This window comes from Lynx canadensis, chromosome D3, assembly GCF_007474595.2.
Source record: "Lynx canadensis isolate LIC74 chromosome D3, mLynCan4.pri.v2, whole genome shotgun sequence".
NCBI classification, from domain to species: Eukaryota; Metazoa; Chordata; class Mammalia; order Carnivora; family Felidae; genus Lynx; species Lynx canadensis.
Window position 1 is genome coordinate 24,568,908 of NC_044314.2, and position 16,866 is coordinate 24,585,773.

At 38.4% G+C, this 16,866-nt stretch overlaps 1 protein-coding gene across 1 annotated transcript in view; it reads left to right on the forward strand.

Moving 5' to 3' along the window:
• CFAP53 (cilia and flagella associated protein 53) overlaps positions 1–16,866 on the forward strand; it is a 37,224-nt gene that overhangs the window by 975 nt on the left and 19,383 nt on the right. Inside the window, exons 2-4 of the mRNA XM_032595427.1 lie at positions 16–350; positions 4,143–4,372; positions 4,841–5,014. Of these exons, the coding sequence (XP_032451318.1) occupies positions 117–350; positions 4,143–4,372; positions 4,841–5,014 (638 nt within the window). The 5' untranslated portion in view covers positions 16–116. The remainder of the gene's footprint in view (positions 1–15; positions 351–4,142; positions 4,373–4,840; positions 5,015–16,866) is intronic.

The following is a 16,866-nucleotide window of genomic DNA, read 5'->3' on the forward strand; positions in this document are numbered from 1 at the left end:
TCTGATGAACCCTAGAGGAAGGGAGCGAGGTCGCCGGAGGCCTGGCCAAGGGCGGGGTGAGGACCGCGCAGACTCAGCTCCTCGGCTCCGGGAGGAAGTTGCGAGCTCCGGCGTCTATGGTCACCATGGTGACGGGACCGACTTCGGCCCCTCCCACCTGCCCCTCACCCTGCAGGGCGCACCATGGCAACCAGACCTCTGCATTGCGGAAGCTGGTCCGGCTGGTCTCCACAGTCGGGAAACCCGCGGCGGAGGCCGCCCCCATCCCGAGGGACTCGAAAATGTACAGCCAGCGATTTGGCATCATACAGCGGGAGGTTAAGGGCCCCACTCCCAAGGTGGTGATCGTGGTAAGCACGGGATGTGTGTGCGGGACCCTACCGCTTTCTGCATTTCCCTGCACTCCAAGCCCAGCCAAGCCCATCCTGGCCCCAGCCGCGGCTCTCATAAGGGGAGCAGGTGCCTGATGTAGTGGGGGTTGAATTTTGAAAGAAGGAAAGATAGGTCATTCACCTAGCTCCTGTACTCTGTCCCTCAACCCACCCCCTCCCGCCCTCGCACCAGTTATATTTAGATTCTGTATTTGTAGAATCACCACTTGGGATACTGAGAGTTTTCAGTCTCCAAGACACCCAAGGGAGGTCTGTCCCCTTGTGATGTGGCGTGTCTGTCACGGAAAGGGTGCTGGGCTGGGGCAGGACAGGAAATCGGGTCTGGGCTGGTGGTGATTCAGCTGTATGCTCTTGGGCTGGTCCTGCATTCCCTGAGGAAATTGTATAAGAAAGGGGGTTTGGGCTGTGAGGGATTGTGAGGGGTTATAGTGCCCTTCCTGTACCAACTCCACTGTAACAGAAGTGTCCCTGCAGGCCTGGAAATAGGACGGTTGGTTGCCTCTAAGGCTCGGGTGGTGGTAGGAGGCTAGGCGAATGTTGTGTGCTGCAGAATTTGATGGGTCTTGCTCAGAACCCCAGACACTTGGTCTATGCACCTGGATTCCTTTGTTCCTACAAACTAGTCTCTACAGGCTAGAAAGCCTTCATGTGTAATTCAGCAATTACAGAGGTATATTCTTGAACCCCTGCTGTGTCCACAGCACTGTGAGAGATACAGGGGTAAATACAATGACCCTAGGAGGTTTATTCTTCATTAAAAGTCTGATCCCTGCCTTCCTCTTGCTTATTTTCTAATTACAGAAACAATTTGTTCATTCATAAAACCATTAAAGGCTAACACGATAGATAATCATGTGCTATATTATCTGTGATGGTACTTAATGGAAGAAATATCAGGAATAATGAAGGATGCAGTTTTACTATGCACCACAGTGCACATAGCGTTTCTCAGTCCACTTATAGACCTGCTCCCTCTTCTCTAGGTCCAAGGACTGTAGGTCCTGGGTCTGGAAATCAATAGATTGGAGGCTTCTACAGACTGTAAGTTTCAAAGGGATAATTACATATTTCATGAAGGACAGAAACTGATCTATTCTGGGTTCTGTATCCCAACACAGAGATCAGGGGCTGGGCTATTGTTCGTGTGCCATCACTTGTGATGGGAACCAATAAGGAACAGGAAAAAAAAATATTACCACCAAACCAGAGAAGCAGACCTATTGAATACTTTGAGCTTATAGAAGAATAAAGAGGAAAAGGGAGAAATCAGAGTTGTGCATCTCAGATGTCAGAGTGTGATAAGAAGCGTGGATGTTAGAGATTGCAGAGTTTCGGTGGGGGAAGAATTAAAGCCGCCAGAGATGAGACTTGATGCTAAACAATTCCTCCAGGAGAAAGCCATAAATGATATAACATCTGAAGTAATGGAGAAGTAAAGGAGCAGTTATTTGGTGAGTGCTGCTGAGGGACCCAATTACTTAATTCTCAAAATAGTTTCTTAGGAGCGCATTTATTTTGCTCATTTTGACAGGTGAGAAAACTGAGACTCAGATTAAGTACCTTGTTCAAATTCATAGTTATAATGGGTAGAGGCCAGAATCAAATTTAGGCTGTAAAACATTGTTTTTTAAGACATATAAACTATAAACTCTATTGTTAGAAACTGTAATTGAACATGTTACAGTAACAAAAGACTTCAGTGACCTTGGAAACACAAAGTAGTTTTTTAAAATATAATTTATTGTCAAATTGGCTTCGATACAACACCTAGTGCTCATCCCAACAACAAGGTAGTTATTAAACCCTATGTTCTTCTGCCTTTAGCATGGTTTAGAGTTGCAGTGTCCAATATGGTAGCCACTAGCCACAATGGCTTTTAAGCACTTGAAATGTGCCTGCAGTCACATGTTGAAATGACAATATTTTGAATTTATTGGTTAAATAAAATACATTATTAAAATTAACTTCCCGTTTCTTTTTACTTTCTAAAATGCAGCTACTAGAAAATGTTGAACTATAGATTTGTTTTACATTATATTTCTGTTAAGCAGTATGGATATTGAGTAATGCTGAGACTGTGCATGGATTGGTATCACCTTGTTAGAGAACTCCAGGTCATATCTTACTCATCCAGACACTAGGCCCTTCCTGACTACCGAGTCCTATACAGGCTACCCCAAACCTTGAAAGGTTTACCGATCCCTGGCTACTGCTAAGGGTGTTTCCCACCACGCTTCACATCCATTCTCCTTTTCAGTCAACACGTACTTCAGAGCCAGGCTCCTGCTCTGACAACTCAAGATAATTGATTCTTGGTGACTTTGGTGCTAGGTTCTCAGCCCATAAGTCTACTGGGAGCCTGAGTTCCTGTGTATATCCTGCCCAAGGTGTAGTCTTGACTCTGCTCTACTTTATTATCACTGAATCTGTATTCATAAAGTGTCATATATATTAGAGAACAGTAGTGGCTCTAGGCTGTAAATAGTTCTGATATGGATTAGCTATCTACCATGATGTAACCTCCAACATCATCTGTCTCCAACCCATCTCAGACCTGTCTTATCTTGTTCAACTGAATTTAGGTACCTGTATGTGTACCTTGAACCCTGAACCTTTCATCAAGTTATCTGCAAGTGCTGATTTTCTTTGCTCAGGAGACTCCTTTACCAAGACCTAACACTAGTATTCTGGTAATCCCAACAGTGATGTTCTAAGTGTAAATTAGCAAATTGACTTTCTGCCTTATGAGTAAGAATTTTGATACTTGCAAATCAGTATCCCAGAGTCTCACTATTCATCGAAGGTTGACTTGCTAAATATGGCTGAAAATACAAAGCTCAATACAGTGGATTTCATGATGGCACCAGGAGGAGCAGAAATTGCATCAAGCCCACCCAGAAAGCTTTCCTTTCTCTCTTCTTTCCTTCACCTTTCACACTGAGAACCAGTGGTGGTAAGGCATTGTGCTCAAAGCTAGGAATATAGAAATGAGAAAGATAGTCCATGTGATTTTATAAAATGTATCAATATGTATTCAAAATGATGTATGTATTTCCAACTCTTTAGTGGAAGTTTGTGTAAAAAGAATATAGAAATTTAAGTTATTCCAAAATGTCAGGAGCACTGCCCTTACATTGGGCACAATAGAAACAAGAATAAAGCTTTGCCATCAGTTTTTTCCCCCTTTTTTCTCTTCTCTTTTCCCCTTCCCTCCTTCCTTACCTTCCTTTCTTCTTAGTGGAGGGTGTTTTGTTTTTGTTTCTTTTTATTGTCACAACTCATTAGAGAGAGTAGCCTCTTCTAGTTGAAAGTATTTTGATGGTAACTATGTTGTCTACCCATGGAAAACAATGCAGGACAGTGGGGGGCAAGATGAAGGTTACGAACTAAAAGATCTCTAATTCTTATTCTATTTAGGTTCACCCTGAGTATTTAAAGACTATTACAGCACTTAATGTTTCTGAGTTTGACTAAATAATCTCTAGAGTCCTGCTCAAAGTTTTAACTTCATAATTCCATGAACTTTTACTCAAAAGGCTCTTAAGAAATATTTGAGACTGATTTGATGACATTGTAAGTATAGGCTTCAAAGAATCAAGTTAAACCTTAGGCACTTGAGCTCTTTGTGGTTGTAGCCAGTTGCATTACTTTGATATACCCAATTTTATTTAGTATTGGTGGAGATCATGATTAATTGAAAATATGCAATTGATTTTTGATCGATTGTGAGTGATTATTATTTATTTTCAGAGAGCTAAGCCTCCTAAAGTTCAAGGGGCTGAGCAAATTCTGCAAAGAATCCAACGCAGCCATCAGAAACATCATGCTATCTTGGCTTCCATTAAGTCAAAGGAGCGGGATCGCTTGAAAGTTGACTGGGACCAGCACAATGATCACAAATTTGTGGACAGTCTTGTGAAAGCAAGAATCAAGGATGCCATGCAAGGTTTTATCATCAACACTGAAGAAAGACGAAATAAGTAAGGTTCAAAAAAATGGTGCTTCAGACTATAAAACAATCCCAAAACCTTAACATGAGATTGACCAAAAATCAAGTGAATTTTTAAAGTAAGGATCATGGCTGAGATATTCATATCTCTACCAAATCAATAGCTACTGCTTGTTTGTATTTTCATTTGTGATAACCCACATTTGATAGAAAGCAAAATAATGTGTTGTTTAATATTGTTACTTTAATTAAAATCTGTTTATATTCTTTTGCTGAAGATGTACATTATGTATCTAATTTGTATGTGATCAAATAAAATATGGCAAATGTCAGTCTGTTTATTGCGTTAAATGGTGACTAGTATTATTTTATAGAAAACTACAATGATCTTTTCCTTGCAAAATTTATGACAAAATATGTGCTTTGGGAATCAAATAATCAGTTGGTAAAATGGTCCCTGTGGCATGACAGTTTTAATTTTTTTGTAATTTTCTTTCAGGCTACGTGAACTTTTAGCCTCAGAAGAAAATGGGTATTTTACTGAAATGCGGTTGCAAGAAGAAACAATTGAGGAGAAAAAAGATAGAATGAGAGATAAAACCAGATTATTGAAAGAGAAGAAAGAAAAAGAGAGACAGGATTTTGTGACTGAAAAACTAGACCAGCAATTCAGGTAATGATACAGAAAAACACACACAGAATCTGAAGTTGGTGTATGAAAAACTGATTTAGGAATGCTAATTTATAGCAAAGTATGGCCTTAAGATGGTATACACAGTAGTTGTGCCTCTAAGTCTTGGTAATTATACACATCATTGGATGGTGCAGGCACTGAGGGTTTACTGTTGTTTTGTAGCGAGAATGCTTAGGACCTACTGAGTTAGTAAATTATAAGTATTTAATATAGTGTTATTGTCTATAGTCATAATACTGTACATTAGATCTTCAGAACTTATGTATTCATCTTATAACTGGAAGCTTGTGTCCTTTGATCAACATTTCCTCATTTTTCCCACCTCCACTCCCTGGGAACCACCACACATTTCTACTCTGTATGCATTCAACTATTTTTTTTTTTTTAATTGAGAATACAATATTGCTCTTTCTCTGGCTTAACCCACTGAATAGTGTCATCCAGGTTCATCTATGTTGTCTCAAGTGGTAGGATTTCCTTTTCTATGTTGAATAATATTCCATTTCATATATCTATGTGTATATACATAGATATGTGTGTGTATGTATATCTATATATATGGCATATATGTCACACATTTTATTTATCCATTCACATATCACTAGACACTTAGGATGTTTCCATATCTTGACTATTGTGAATAATGCTGCAATGAACACGAGAGTGCAGATATCGAGATACTGATTTTATTTCCTTTGGATATATGCCCAGAAGTGGGATTGCTGGATCATATGGTAGTTCTATTTTTAGTTTTTGTAGGTTAGGAATCTCTATACTGTTTTTCATAATAGCTGTACAAATTTATATTCTCACCAATACAAAGGTTTCCTTTTCTCTACACCCTTGCCAACATTTGTCATCGCTTGTCTTTTTGATAATAGCTATCCTAACAGGTGTGAGGTGATATCTCATTGTGGTGTTGATTTGCATTTCCCTGGTAATTAGTAATGTCAGGTACCTTTTCATGTACTTCTTGGTCATCATTTGTATGTCTTCTCTGGAAAAATGTCTATTCAGGTTCTTGGCTCATTTTTTAATCGGGTTTTTGGGGGGCTACTGAGCTGTTTGAGTTCCTTATATATTTTTATTTTATTTTATTTTTATTTTTATTATTTTTTTAAGGTTATTTATTTTGGGAGACAGAGACTGAGTGCAAGCAGGGAAGGGGCAGAGAGCGAGGGAGAGAGAGAGAGAATCACAAGCAGGCACCACACTGTCAGTGTGGAGCCTGATGTGGGGCTCTAAATCACTAACTTTGAGATCATGGACCTGAGCCGAAATCAAAAGAGTAAGATGCTTAACTGACTGAGCCACCCAGGTGCCCCATCCTTATATATTTTGGATATTAATCCTTTAACAGATACATAGTTTGAAAGTATCCCATGATTGCCTTTTCATTTTGTTGGTTGTTTTCTGTGCAGAAGCTTTTTAGTTTAATGTGGTCCCACTTGTTTATTTTTGCTTTTGTTACCATTCCTTTAGGTGTCATATCCAAAAAATCATGCCAAGACCAATGTCAAGGTGATTTTTCCCTACATTTTTGCCTATGTGTTTTACAGTTAACAGATTTATGTTTAAGTCTTTAATCCATTTTGAGTTCATTTTTATGAATGGTATATATAGTAGTCCAATTTTATTCTTTTTCATAAGGATATCCAGTTTTCCCAAGACTATTTATGAAGAGACTATTCAATAGTGTGTAATACTTCCAGCTTTGTTCTTTTTTATCAATGTTGCTTTGGCTATCTTGATAGCCAATGGCACAGGGACCGTTTATCAAGATTGATTTGCTTCTTTTGTGGTTCCATCTGAAATTTTGGATTATTTTTTCTATTTCTGTGAAAAATTTCATTGGAATTTTGGCGGGGATTGCATTAACTCTGTAGATCACTGCATAGCATGGATGTTTTACCGATATTGATTCTTACAGGACGCCTGGGTGACTCAGTCAGTTGAGCGTCCGACTTCAGCTCTGGTCATGATCTCGCAGTCTGTGAGTTCGAGCCCCGTGTCGGGCTCTGTGCTGACAGCTCAGAGCCTGGAGCCTGCTTCAGATTCTGTGTCTCCCTCTCTCTCTGCCCCTCCCCTGCTCATGCTGTCTCTTTCTGTCAAAACTAAATAAAACATTAAAAAAAATTAAAAAAAACAATATTGATTCTTACAATCCAAGGACAAATGATATCTTTCCACCTATTTCTGTCTTCTTTTTTTTTTTTTTTTATCAATGTCTTACAGTTTTCAGTGTATTAATCTTTAACCTCCTTGGTAAAATATTTTCCTAAATATTGTGTTGTTTTTGATGCTTTTTTCAAGTGGGTTGTTTTCTTAACTTCTCTTTCAGATAGTTCATTTTTAGTGTATAGAAATTGCAACTAATTTCTGTATGTTTTCATATCCTGCGATATTACTGAACTTATTGATTAGTTCTAACAGTTTTTTGGTTGAGTCTTTAGTGTTTTCTATATATAAGATCATGTCATGTGCAGACAGTTTTAGTTCTTTTCCATTTTGGATGCCTTTTATTTATTTTTCTTGCCTAATTGCTCTAGCTAGAACCTCCAGTACTAAGTTGAATAAAAGTGGCAAGAGTGGGCCCCCTTATCTCATTCCTGATTTCAGAGGAAGAGCCTTCAACTTTCTACCATTGAGTATGAAGTGAGCAGGGAGCTTCTCATATATGGCCTTTATTGTGGTGAGCTACATTCTTTCTGTACCTAGTTTGTTGAGAGTTTTTATCATGAAAGTATGTTGAATTTTTCAGTTGCTTTTTCTGCAGCTATTGTGATTATCTTATAATTTTTATCCTTCATTTTGTTAATGTGGTGCATCACATTTATTGATTTGTATATATTGAACCATCCTTACATTCTAGGGATAAATCCCACTTGATCATGGTGTATGATCCTTTTTTTTTTAAGTTAATTTATTTATTTTGAGACGGAGAGAGAGCAAGAGAGAGTGAAGGGGAAGGGGTAGAGAGAGAGGGAGAGACTCCTAAGAAGAGCCTGATGCAAGGCTTAATCCCATGAACCGTGAGGTCACAACCTGAACTGAAATCAAGGGTTGGATGCTTAACCAACTGAGCTACCCAGGTACCCTAGTAGATCCTTTTAATGTGCTATTAAATTTGGTTTACTAGTATTTTGTTGCGAATTTTTGCATCTATGTTTATCAGGGATATTGGCCTGTAATTTCCTTTTCTTGTAGTGTCCATGTCTGGTTTCGGTGGTAGGGTAATGCTGGTCTCATAAAATACATTTAGAAGTGTTCTCTCTTCTTCAATTTTTTGGAAGCTTTTGAGAAGGATTGGTATTAATTCTTCTTTAAAAGTTTGGTAGAATTCACCAATGAAGCCATCTAGTCCTGGGATTTTATTTACTGGGAGATTTTTGATTAGTGATTCAATCCCCGAGCTCTTATTGATCTTTTCAGATTTTGTATTTCTTCATGATTCAGTCTTTTTTTCTTTTTCTTTTTTTTTCTTTTTTTTTTTTTACATTTATTTATTTTTGAGAAACAGAGTGAGAGAAGGCATGAGCAGGGGAGGGACACAGAGAGAAGGAGACACAGAATCCGAAGCAGGCTCCAGGCTCTGAGCATAGCGGTCAGCACAGAGCCTGATGCGGGGCTCGAATCCATGAACTGTGAGATGATGACCTAAGCCGAAGTCGGACGCTCAACCAACTGAGCCACCCAGGCACCCCTTCATGATTCAGTCTTGATAGGTTTATGTGTTTAGGAATTTGTCCATTTTTCCCAGGCTATCTAATTTGTTGGTTTGGAATTGTTCATAGTAGTCTTCCATGATCCTTTGTGTTTTTGTAGGATCAGTTGTAATGTCTCCTCTTTCATTTCTGATTTTACTTATTTGAGTCTTCTCTCTTTTTTTCTTAGTCAAGTTACAGGTTTGTCGATTTTGTTAATTTTTGCAAGAAACCAAATCTTAGTTTGATTGATTTTTTTTCTATCATTTTGCTAGTGTCCATTTTATTTGTTTCTGCTCTAATCTTTGTTATTTCCTTTCTTCTGGTAACTTTGGGAATAGTTTGTTGTTTTTCTAGTTCCTTGAAGTAAAGTTATATTGTTTACTTGAGACTTTTTTCTTACTATAGGTGTTTATTGCTCTAAAATTCCCTCTTTAAACTGCTTTTGCTACATCCTGTAGGTCTGGTATGTTACATTTCCATTTTCATTTGTTTCAAGATATTTTTTGATTTTCCTTTTTATTTCTTCTTTGACTCATTGGTTGGTTGTTCAGAAGTGTGTTGTTTAGTTTCCACATTATTTGTTAGTTTTCCAACTTTCGTCCTGTTATTAATTTCTAGTTTCATACCATTGTGGTAAGAAACGATGCTTGATAAGATTTCAGTCTTTTTTTTTTTGTGACCTAGCATATGATATATCCTAGAGAGTATTCCATGTATTCTTGAGAAGAATGTATTCTGCTGCTGTTGGATAGACTGTTCTATATATGTCTATGAGTTCCATTTGATCTAGAGTGTACTTAAGTTCCATGTTTCCTTATTGATTTTCTGTCTGGATGATCTATGCACTGTTGAAAGTGGAGTATTGAAGTCCTTTACTATTGCTGCATTGCTACAGTTTCTCCCTTCGAATCTGTTAATATTTGTTTAATATATTCAGGTGTTACCTGTATATATATTTATAATTGTTATATCCTTTTGATATGTAAGGACCGTCTTTTTTTTTTTTTTTTTTTTTTTTTTTACAGCTTTTGAGTTAAAATTTATTTTGTCTAATGGAAGTATAGCCATCTCTTCTCTTTTTGTTTCTGCTTGCATGGAATATCTTTTTCCATTCCTTCACTTTCAGCCTTTATGTGTCCTTAAAGCTGAAGTGAGTGTTTTGCAAGCAGCATATATATGGATCTTGTTTTCTTTCTGTTCAGCCACTCTGGATACTTTCAAATTTCCTGTCTTCGAGTTCTCAGATTTTTTATTCCACTTGATCAAATCTGGTGTTGATGCCCTCTCTTGCATTTTTCATTTCATCCATTGTGTTCTTTAGCTCCAGAATTTCTGTTTGGTTCTTTTTTTATGATTTCTGTCTCTGTTGAAACTCTCATTTTGTTCATGTGTTGTTTTCCTGATTTTGTTGAATTGTCTGTGTTGTCTTGTAGCTCACCGAGCTTTAAAACAATTATTTTCAATTTTTTGTCTTTAGGATTGCTTACTGGAAAATTATTGTGTTCCTTTGATGGTGTCATTTTTTCTTTTTTTTTTTTTTTTTTTTTTTTTTTTTTTTTTTTTTTTTTTTTTTTGTGTGTGTGTGTTCCTTGAAGTCTCTTGTGGCTCTTTTCACATCTTGAAAACAGTTACCTCCTCCAGTCTTTACTGGATTGCTTCAGGGTAAGTATACCTTCACAGGCTGGCCCAGCTAAGAATTCTGAGGCTTTCTCAGACCTTTTTACAGATGTGCCTACTCCATACTTTTTGTTCTTTCTTTTGGGGAGAGGATTCTCTCAGTCCTGCAAAGCTAGGCCGGGTGCTGAGAGACTCCTGTTTGTTTTTCCTAGTATGGCACCCCAAAATGCCTAAATTTGTGCATCTTCTCCCAATCCCACAGAATTGGGCCAGCTTTCTGTACATGCCAGCTAGCCATCTGCAAAGGCCCACACTCAACATCCAGTGGAGCACAAGTAGGAAGCTGGCCACAGAGGGTATGCCATGGAGTATCCGGGGTGTTTGTGGCTCAGCTGGAGGGTCTGCCGGCAAGCTGTCCCCAGCAGTTCATGGGCAGGCTTCCTGATGGAGTCCATGTGGCAGTTAGGAGGCTCCGCATCCCATGATGATTTCCAGACCCTGGTTGCTGTGCTCCTCACCTCTTTCAAGCCCTCAGCCGTGCACCTCAGTATTTGGGGTGAGGCAAGAAAGAAATGGGCCACTTGGGGGAAGTCACATGCTCGCTCGTGTGTTTTCACTTTCCCCTGTAAGAGAAATCATGGACTGAGGGGTGTCTGTCTTGGCACTGAGTTCTGCTACCTTGGGGGAGAGGTGACAAGGATAAAATGAAGCTGTTCTTACTCTCTTCAATGTGTCTATTACCAGATTTTTGTCTCTAGTGGTATGCCATAACTTCTCCGCCAGACTCCTGGACTCCCACAAAGGTACTCTCAAACTACCAAAATTGATGGTTTTTAAGGGGATAACAGTAGAAAATTGCTATTCGACCACATTGCTCATGTCCACTCATGCAGGTACTGAGTTGGTGTAAGTACTGTGCTCTAACGTTCTGTTCTTGTCTCCCAATTAGAATGGAAGTACCAAGTGAGATTCTGTTACTGAATTTTAGATATTAATCTCAGACATGCTATTGGCAGAAGTTTCCTGTCCCAGGAAGTCTTTGGTAGAGTTGAGTTTTCCCCTAGTGCTGTAGTCTCTACCTGTGCAGAATGTATGCTTGGTTCCCTGTTCTTTATTGTTTACTTGACTGGCCTCTTGGTCCTTGGAGTCTTAACCTTAACTTTTGATCCACTTCCTGACCCAGACTCACAGTGACTCTCAGTTTTCAGATCTCTGGTCTTCACTATACGCACTCCAATCCTGTGGTTGTCTTCATCAGCCCTTTTTGTTTTGCTTTTTCCCTTTTGGGAATACCCTGAATTTATACTCTCATTTCAGACCAATACTCTAGTTACAGAGGGAAAATTTGAATGGAACTACCTGAGATGATTTATATCATGAAGAGCTTGACGAAGGCTTTTAATTTCACAAAGTGTGAGAGATTCCTTCCTTCTAAAGCAAAGGTATACTAAAAAGCCTCAATGTGTTGTATTCCTTCTTAGATCTACAACTCTTAGAGCAAGAGCACATTTATATATTTATAATTTCATTATATGTGTAATTCCTCAGTTATATTTTCAGTGGCTCTAATAATGCCTTCTAAGAGTGTGCATCAAGAATTACCATTATGTATCTCAGGGTGGTGTGTTCATTTTGCCCCCTTTTTTTCATTCATGTCTCTTAATATAGTGATGATCACATAATGTGACCCATGGAATGCCCCCAATTATCCACTTTATCAGTCTCTTAATTTTGGAGTAACTGATTGAGACTTTTATCTTCAGAAGGGATTTTTAAAGTTCAAGTATCACCCGGCAATGCTTAAAACATAGCCATTATCATTTAGTAATTAAATAATTTATTTCTGGGCCACTACTTTGTGCCAGGTTCTGGGATTGAATAATAGACTGATTGGCTTCACACAAAAACAAATGTCACTTAGGCTATCAGGTCACCAAATGTGAGTGGGGCAGCTTGTGTATCATGTTACTCTGGATTTGGGAACAGAGTAATGTAACAAAGTAACAAAACAAAGTTAATGTAAACCCCGAATTAAAGTCTAGCACGATTCAGAAGGAATGTAAGAGTTCATTTTTCACAGCATGCAGAATTGGAGCCAATGAGAAATCCAAAGGTCAACAGGTGTGAGAAAACAGCAAAACCAGGCATGTAGAGAGATCAAAACATGGTTTCAGAGGCAAGGCTTTTGCCATCTCCTCTCTCTCTGCCATGAAGTTGCTGTTAATCATAGAGACTGCCCTAAATCCTCCTGGTAGAAGCCCAGAGGACAAGTAAGCTAATTCAGTGGGGAGTTCATACAGATCGCAGATACAGCTATGCCAACAGAGTAAATTAAACTGCTCACACTGGAGGGAATGGCAAGTTCCAGGGCTTAGGGACCTGCTGAAGGAGGGCAGTGAAGAAAACCAGAGTGGTAGTAATGCATATGTCCAGAAGGGACTTGCTGCTTTCCTCATCTAGCATATAGGTGACTTGAGTTCCACAGATATTAATTTTCTTGAGTCTTCAAGCTTGTAGTAACCAAGACAGGATTAGACTTGGATTTTCTAGCCTGTGTAAAGTATAGCCTCACGCCTTGTCCTTGATAGGACTTGGACACTCCCTACCGGCTTCTGGAGGGGAAGATGCAGGGAGGGACAAAGGGGGCACTAGCAAATGAATTTCAATGGAACATTCATATATTTTCCACTCCTTGGTGAATGCTTCTGAACACAGTAAGGACAATGAGGTTCAAAAGTGGTTTGGGCCGTTAAAATACCTATCAATTTGGTAACATCTTACAGATTTCATAGACAAATCTTGTATAACTAAGTATATAGCTTCACAGAGAAGTTGTACAACTTGCTAGTTAGATAAGTTGTTACCTTTTTGAAGAAACAGTTATATCCTACAGCTTTATAATTTATCTGAAAACAAATTGTTTATAGTGCTTTTAACATAATACTGCCAATTCTTTAATACAGAGCATCAAACATAGTTTTCATTCATTATGACAGTGAAGGGTCAGGGTTAAATTTTGACCAAGGATGCTAAATCAGGCCCCATTATTGAAAATTTAAGTGGAGCTTTAACACATATATGGAGCAAGATGAAATTACTCCCCCTCCTCCACTGCCTTCTCCTCCGCCTCCTTTTTGTATTCCATTGTATGAATATGCCACAACGTCTATTTGTTCATTTTCCAGACAATGGGCATTTCGGTTATTTCCAGTTTGGGACTCTTAAGAATAAAGCTGCTGTGAACATGCTTGTACATGTCTTTGGTGGACATGTGCATTCACAGGGACATGTGACCCATTTGATTGGGTCATTTTTAGTGTTCTTATTCTTCCAAACAGAGACATTATTTTCAGTAATAATTAAATGAATAATAATAAGATAGCCAGTGATTTCTCTCTCTTTTTTTTTTAATTTTAAATTTCAAAATAATTATACATTTACAGAGGTGCCATGTACCCTTCTCCCAGTTTCTCCCAGTGGTTATATATTACATAACTATAGCCACACTATTAGGGAAATTGACAGTGGTGCAATATGTGTGTACAGTTCTGTCTCCTTTTATCACACGTGTAGGTCCATCTAACTCACCACCACAATCAAGATACAGACCTATTCCAGTGCCACAGAGATCTCCCTCGTGTGGTCACACCCACTCCTCTCACCCCCATCATTCTCGGCCTCGGGCAGCCACTAATCTCTTTTCTTTTTCCTTTCACCATTTCAAGAATGTTACATGCATGGAATCACACAATATTTGTTCTTTTGAGATTGGCTTGTTTTCATTCAACATGGTGCCTTTGTAAGGTCCATCCAAGTTGCTACACATATCAGTGGTTTGTGCTTTGTGTTCCCTTGTATGGATATACTTAGGTTTGTGTAAACCATTCACTACTGAAGGACATTTTGATGGTTTCTACTTTTTAGCTATTATAAATGAATCTAATATGAACATTTGCATACAGATTTTTGTGTGACCATAAATTTTCATTTCTCCTGGATAGTTGTCCTGTGCTATTGCTGGATCTTTATATGTGTGTTTAGTTCTTAAAGAAACTGCCAAAGTGTTTTCCGGTGTGGTTGTACCATCTTATATTTGCACGAGTAATGTATAAAAGACCAAGTTTTTCCATGTTCTTGCCAAGATTTTTATACTGTCACTGTTAGAGGTATGCAGTGATATCTCATCATGGTCTTAATTGGCATTTTCCTAATGACTGGTGATGTTGAACAACTTTTTATGTGCTTATTTGGTATCTGTGTATCCTCTTTGGTAAATGTCTCTTCATGTCTTTGCCCATTTTCTAATTGGATTACCTATTAAGTTTTTAAAGTTTTTTATATATTCTAGATATGAGTCCTTTGCATAGGATATGTGCTTTGGAAATATTTTTCTTCCTAGTCTGTGGTTTGTTTTTTTTTTTTAATCCTCTTAACAGGGTCTTTCACAGAGAGAGAATTTTTAAATTTGATGCAATTCTATTTATCAATATTTCTTTTATGGATCATGCTTTTGATGCATCATCAACTTTGTTTTTAAGTGTCCTATATTTATATACAGTTAGTGACTGGATCCCAGATTAAGGTAGGCATTTTTTGGTTTTGTTTTGTTTTGGAGTGTTTTTATTAAATGAATACCCTAGGATGTATTGTCAGAATACTTGAGGATAGTCTCGCCTCTGTTAATTACTGATAGAGGTGACAGAATGAAGTACCAAAGAATTCAAACTCCAGGGCCAGACTGCTAGGTCTTCAGTCCCAGTTCCACCACATATGAAATGTATGAACTTATCTAAGATGTTTAATTGCTCCGTGCCTCTATTTTATCTGTAAACTGGGGACAATAATAATAATGAAATTGCAATAATGTTCATTGCGACATTGGTTGCTATGAAGATTACAAGAGTTCATACATGTCGAGGGCTTAGAACAGTGCCTGGCAAATAATACCCACTCCGTAACTGTTGCTAATATTACAACTATTGGCTATGTGGCTTGGGAAGACCATAAGGTTTCCTGAGTTTCAATTGCTTTAACTCTAAAATGGGGATATTACTTGCTGCTCTAAGTTATAAGACACATGTGAGGATAAAATAAGACTTTTTTCTTAATTTTATTTTTTTTAATTTACATCCAAATCAGTTAGCATATAGTGCAACAATGATTTCAGGAGTAGATTCCTTAATGCCCCTTACCCATTTAGCCCATCCCCCCTCCCACAACCCCTCCAGTAACCCTCTGTTTGTTCTCCATATTTAAGAGTCTCTTATGTTTTGTTCCCCTCCCTGTTTTTATATTATTTTTGTTTCTCTTCCCTTATGTTCATCTGTTTTGTCTCTTAAAGTCCTCATATGAGTGAAGGCATATGATATTTGTCTTTCTCTGACTAATTTCTCTTAGCATAATACCCTCCAGTTCCATCCACATAGTTGCAAATGGCAAGATTTCATTCTTTTTGATTGCCGAGTAATACTCCTTTGCATATATCTACCACATCTTATCCATTCATCCATCGATGGACATTTGGGCTCTTTCCATACTTTGGCTATTGTTGATAGTGCTGCTATAAACATTGGGGTGCATATGTCCCTTCGAAACAGCAATAAATGCCTAGTAGTGCAATTGCTGGGTCGCAGGGTAGTTCTGTTTTTAATTTTTTGAGGAACCTCCATATTGTTTTCCAGAGTGGCTGCACCAGCTTGCATCCCCACCAACAATGCCAAAGAGATCCTCTTTCTCCGCATCCTCACCAACATCTGTCGTTGCCTGAGTTGTTCATGTTAGCCATTCTGACAGGTGTCAGGTAGTATCTCATTGTGGTTTTGATTTGTATTTCCCTGATGATGAGTGATGTTGAGCATTTATTCATGTGCCGGCTGGCCATCTGGATGTCTTCTTTGGAGAAGTATCTATTCATGTCTTTTGCCCATTTCTTCACTGGATTGTTTGGTTTTTAGGTGTTGAGTTTGATAAGTTATTTATAGATGTTGGATACTAACCCTTTATCTGATATGTCATTTGCAAATATCTTCTTCCATTCTGCCGATTGCCTTTTAGTTTTGCTGATTGTTTCCTTCACTGTGCAGAAGCTGTTTATTTTGATGAGGTCCCAGTAGTTCATTTTTGCTTTTGTTTCCCTTGCCTCCGGAGACGTGTTGAGTAAGAAGTTGCTGCTAAAATAAGACTTTACTGTGAGAGTTGCCTGGGTGGCTCAGTCAGTTAAGTGTCCTACTTCTGCTGAGGTCGTGATCTCATGGTTCATGGGTTTGAGCCCCACGTTGGGCTCTGTGCTGAGAGCTCAGAGCCTGGATCCTGCTTCAGATTCTGTGTCTCCCTCTCTCTCTGCCCCTCCCCTGATTATTCTCTGTCTCTGTATCTCTCTCAAAAATAAGTAAAATTTTAAAAATTTGTTTCAATCTGGCTTTCTGTATTTAAAAAAATAAGATTTTACTGTGAAAGTACTATGTAAAGCACTGGCAAACAAAAGGTTTTTCTCTTATCAATGATTAT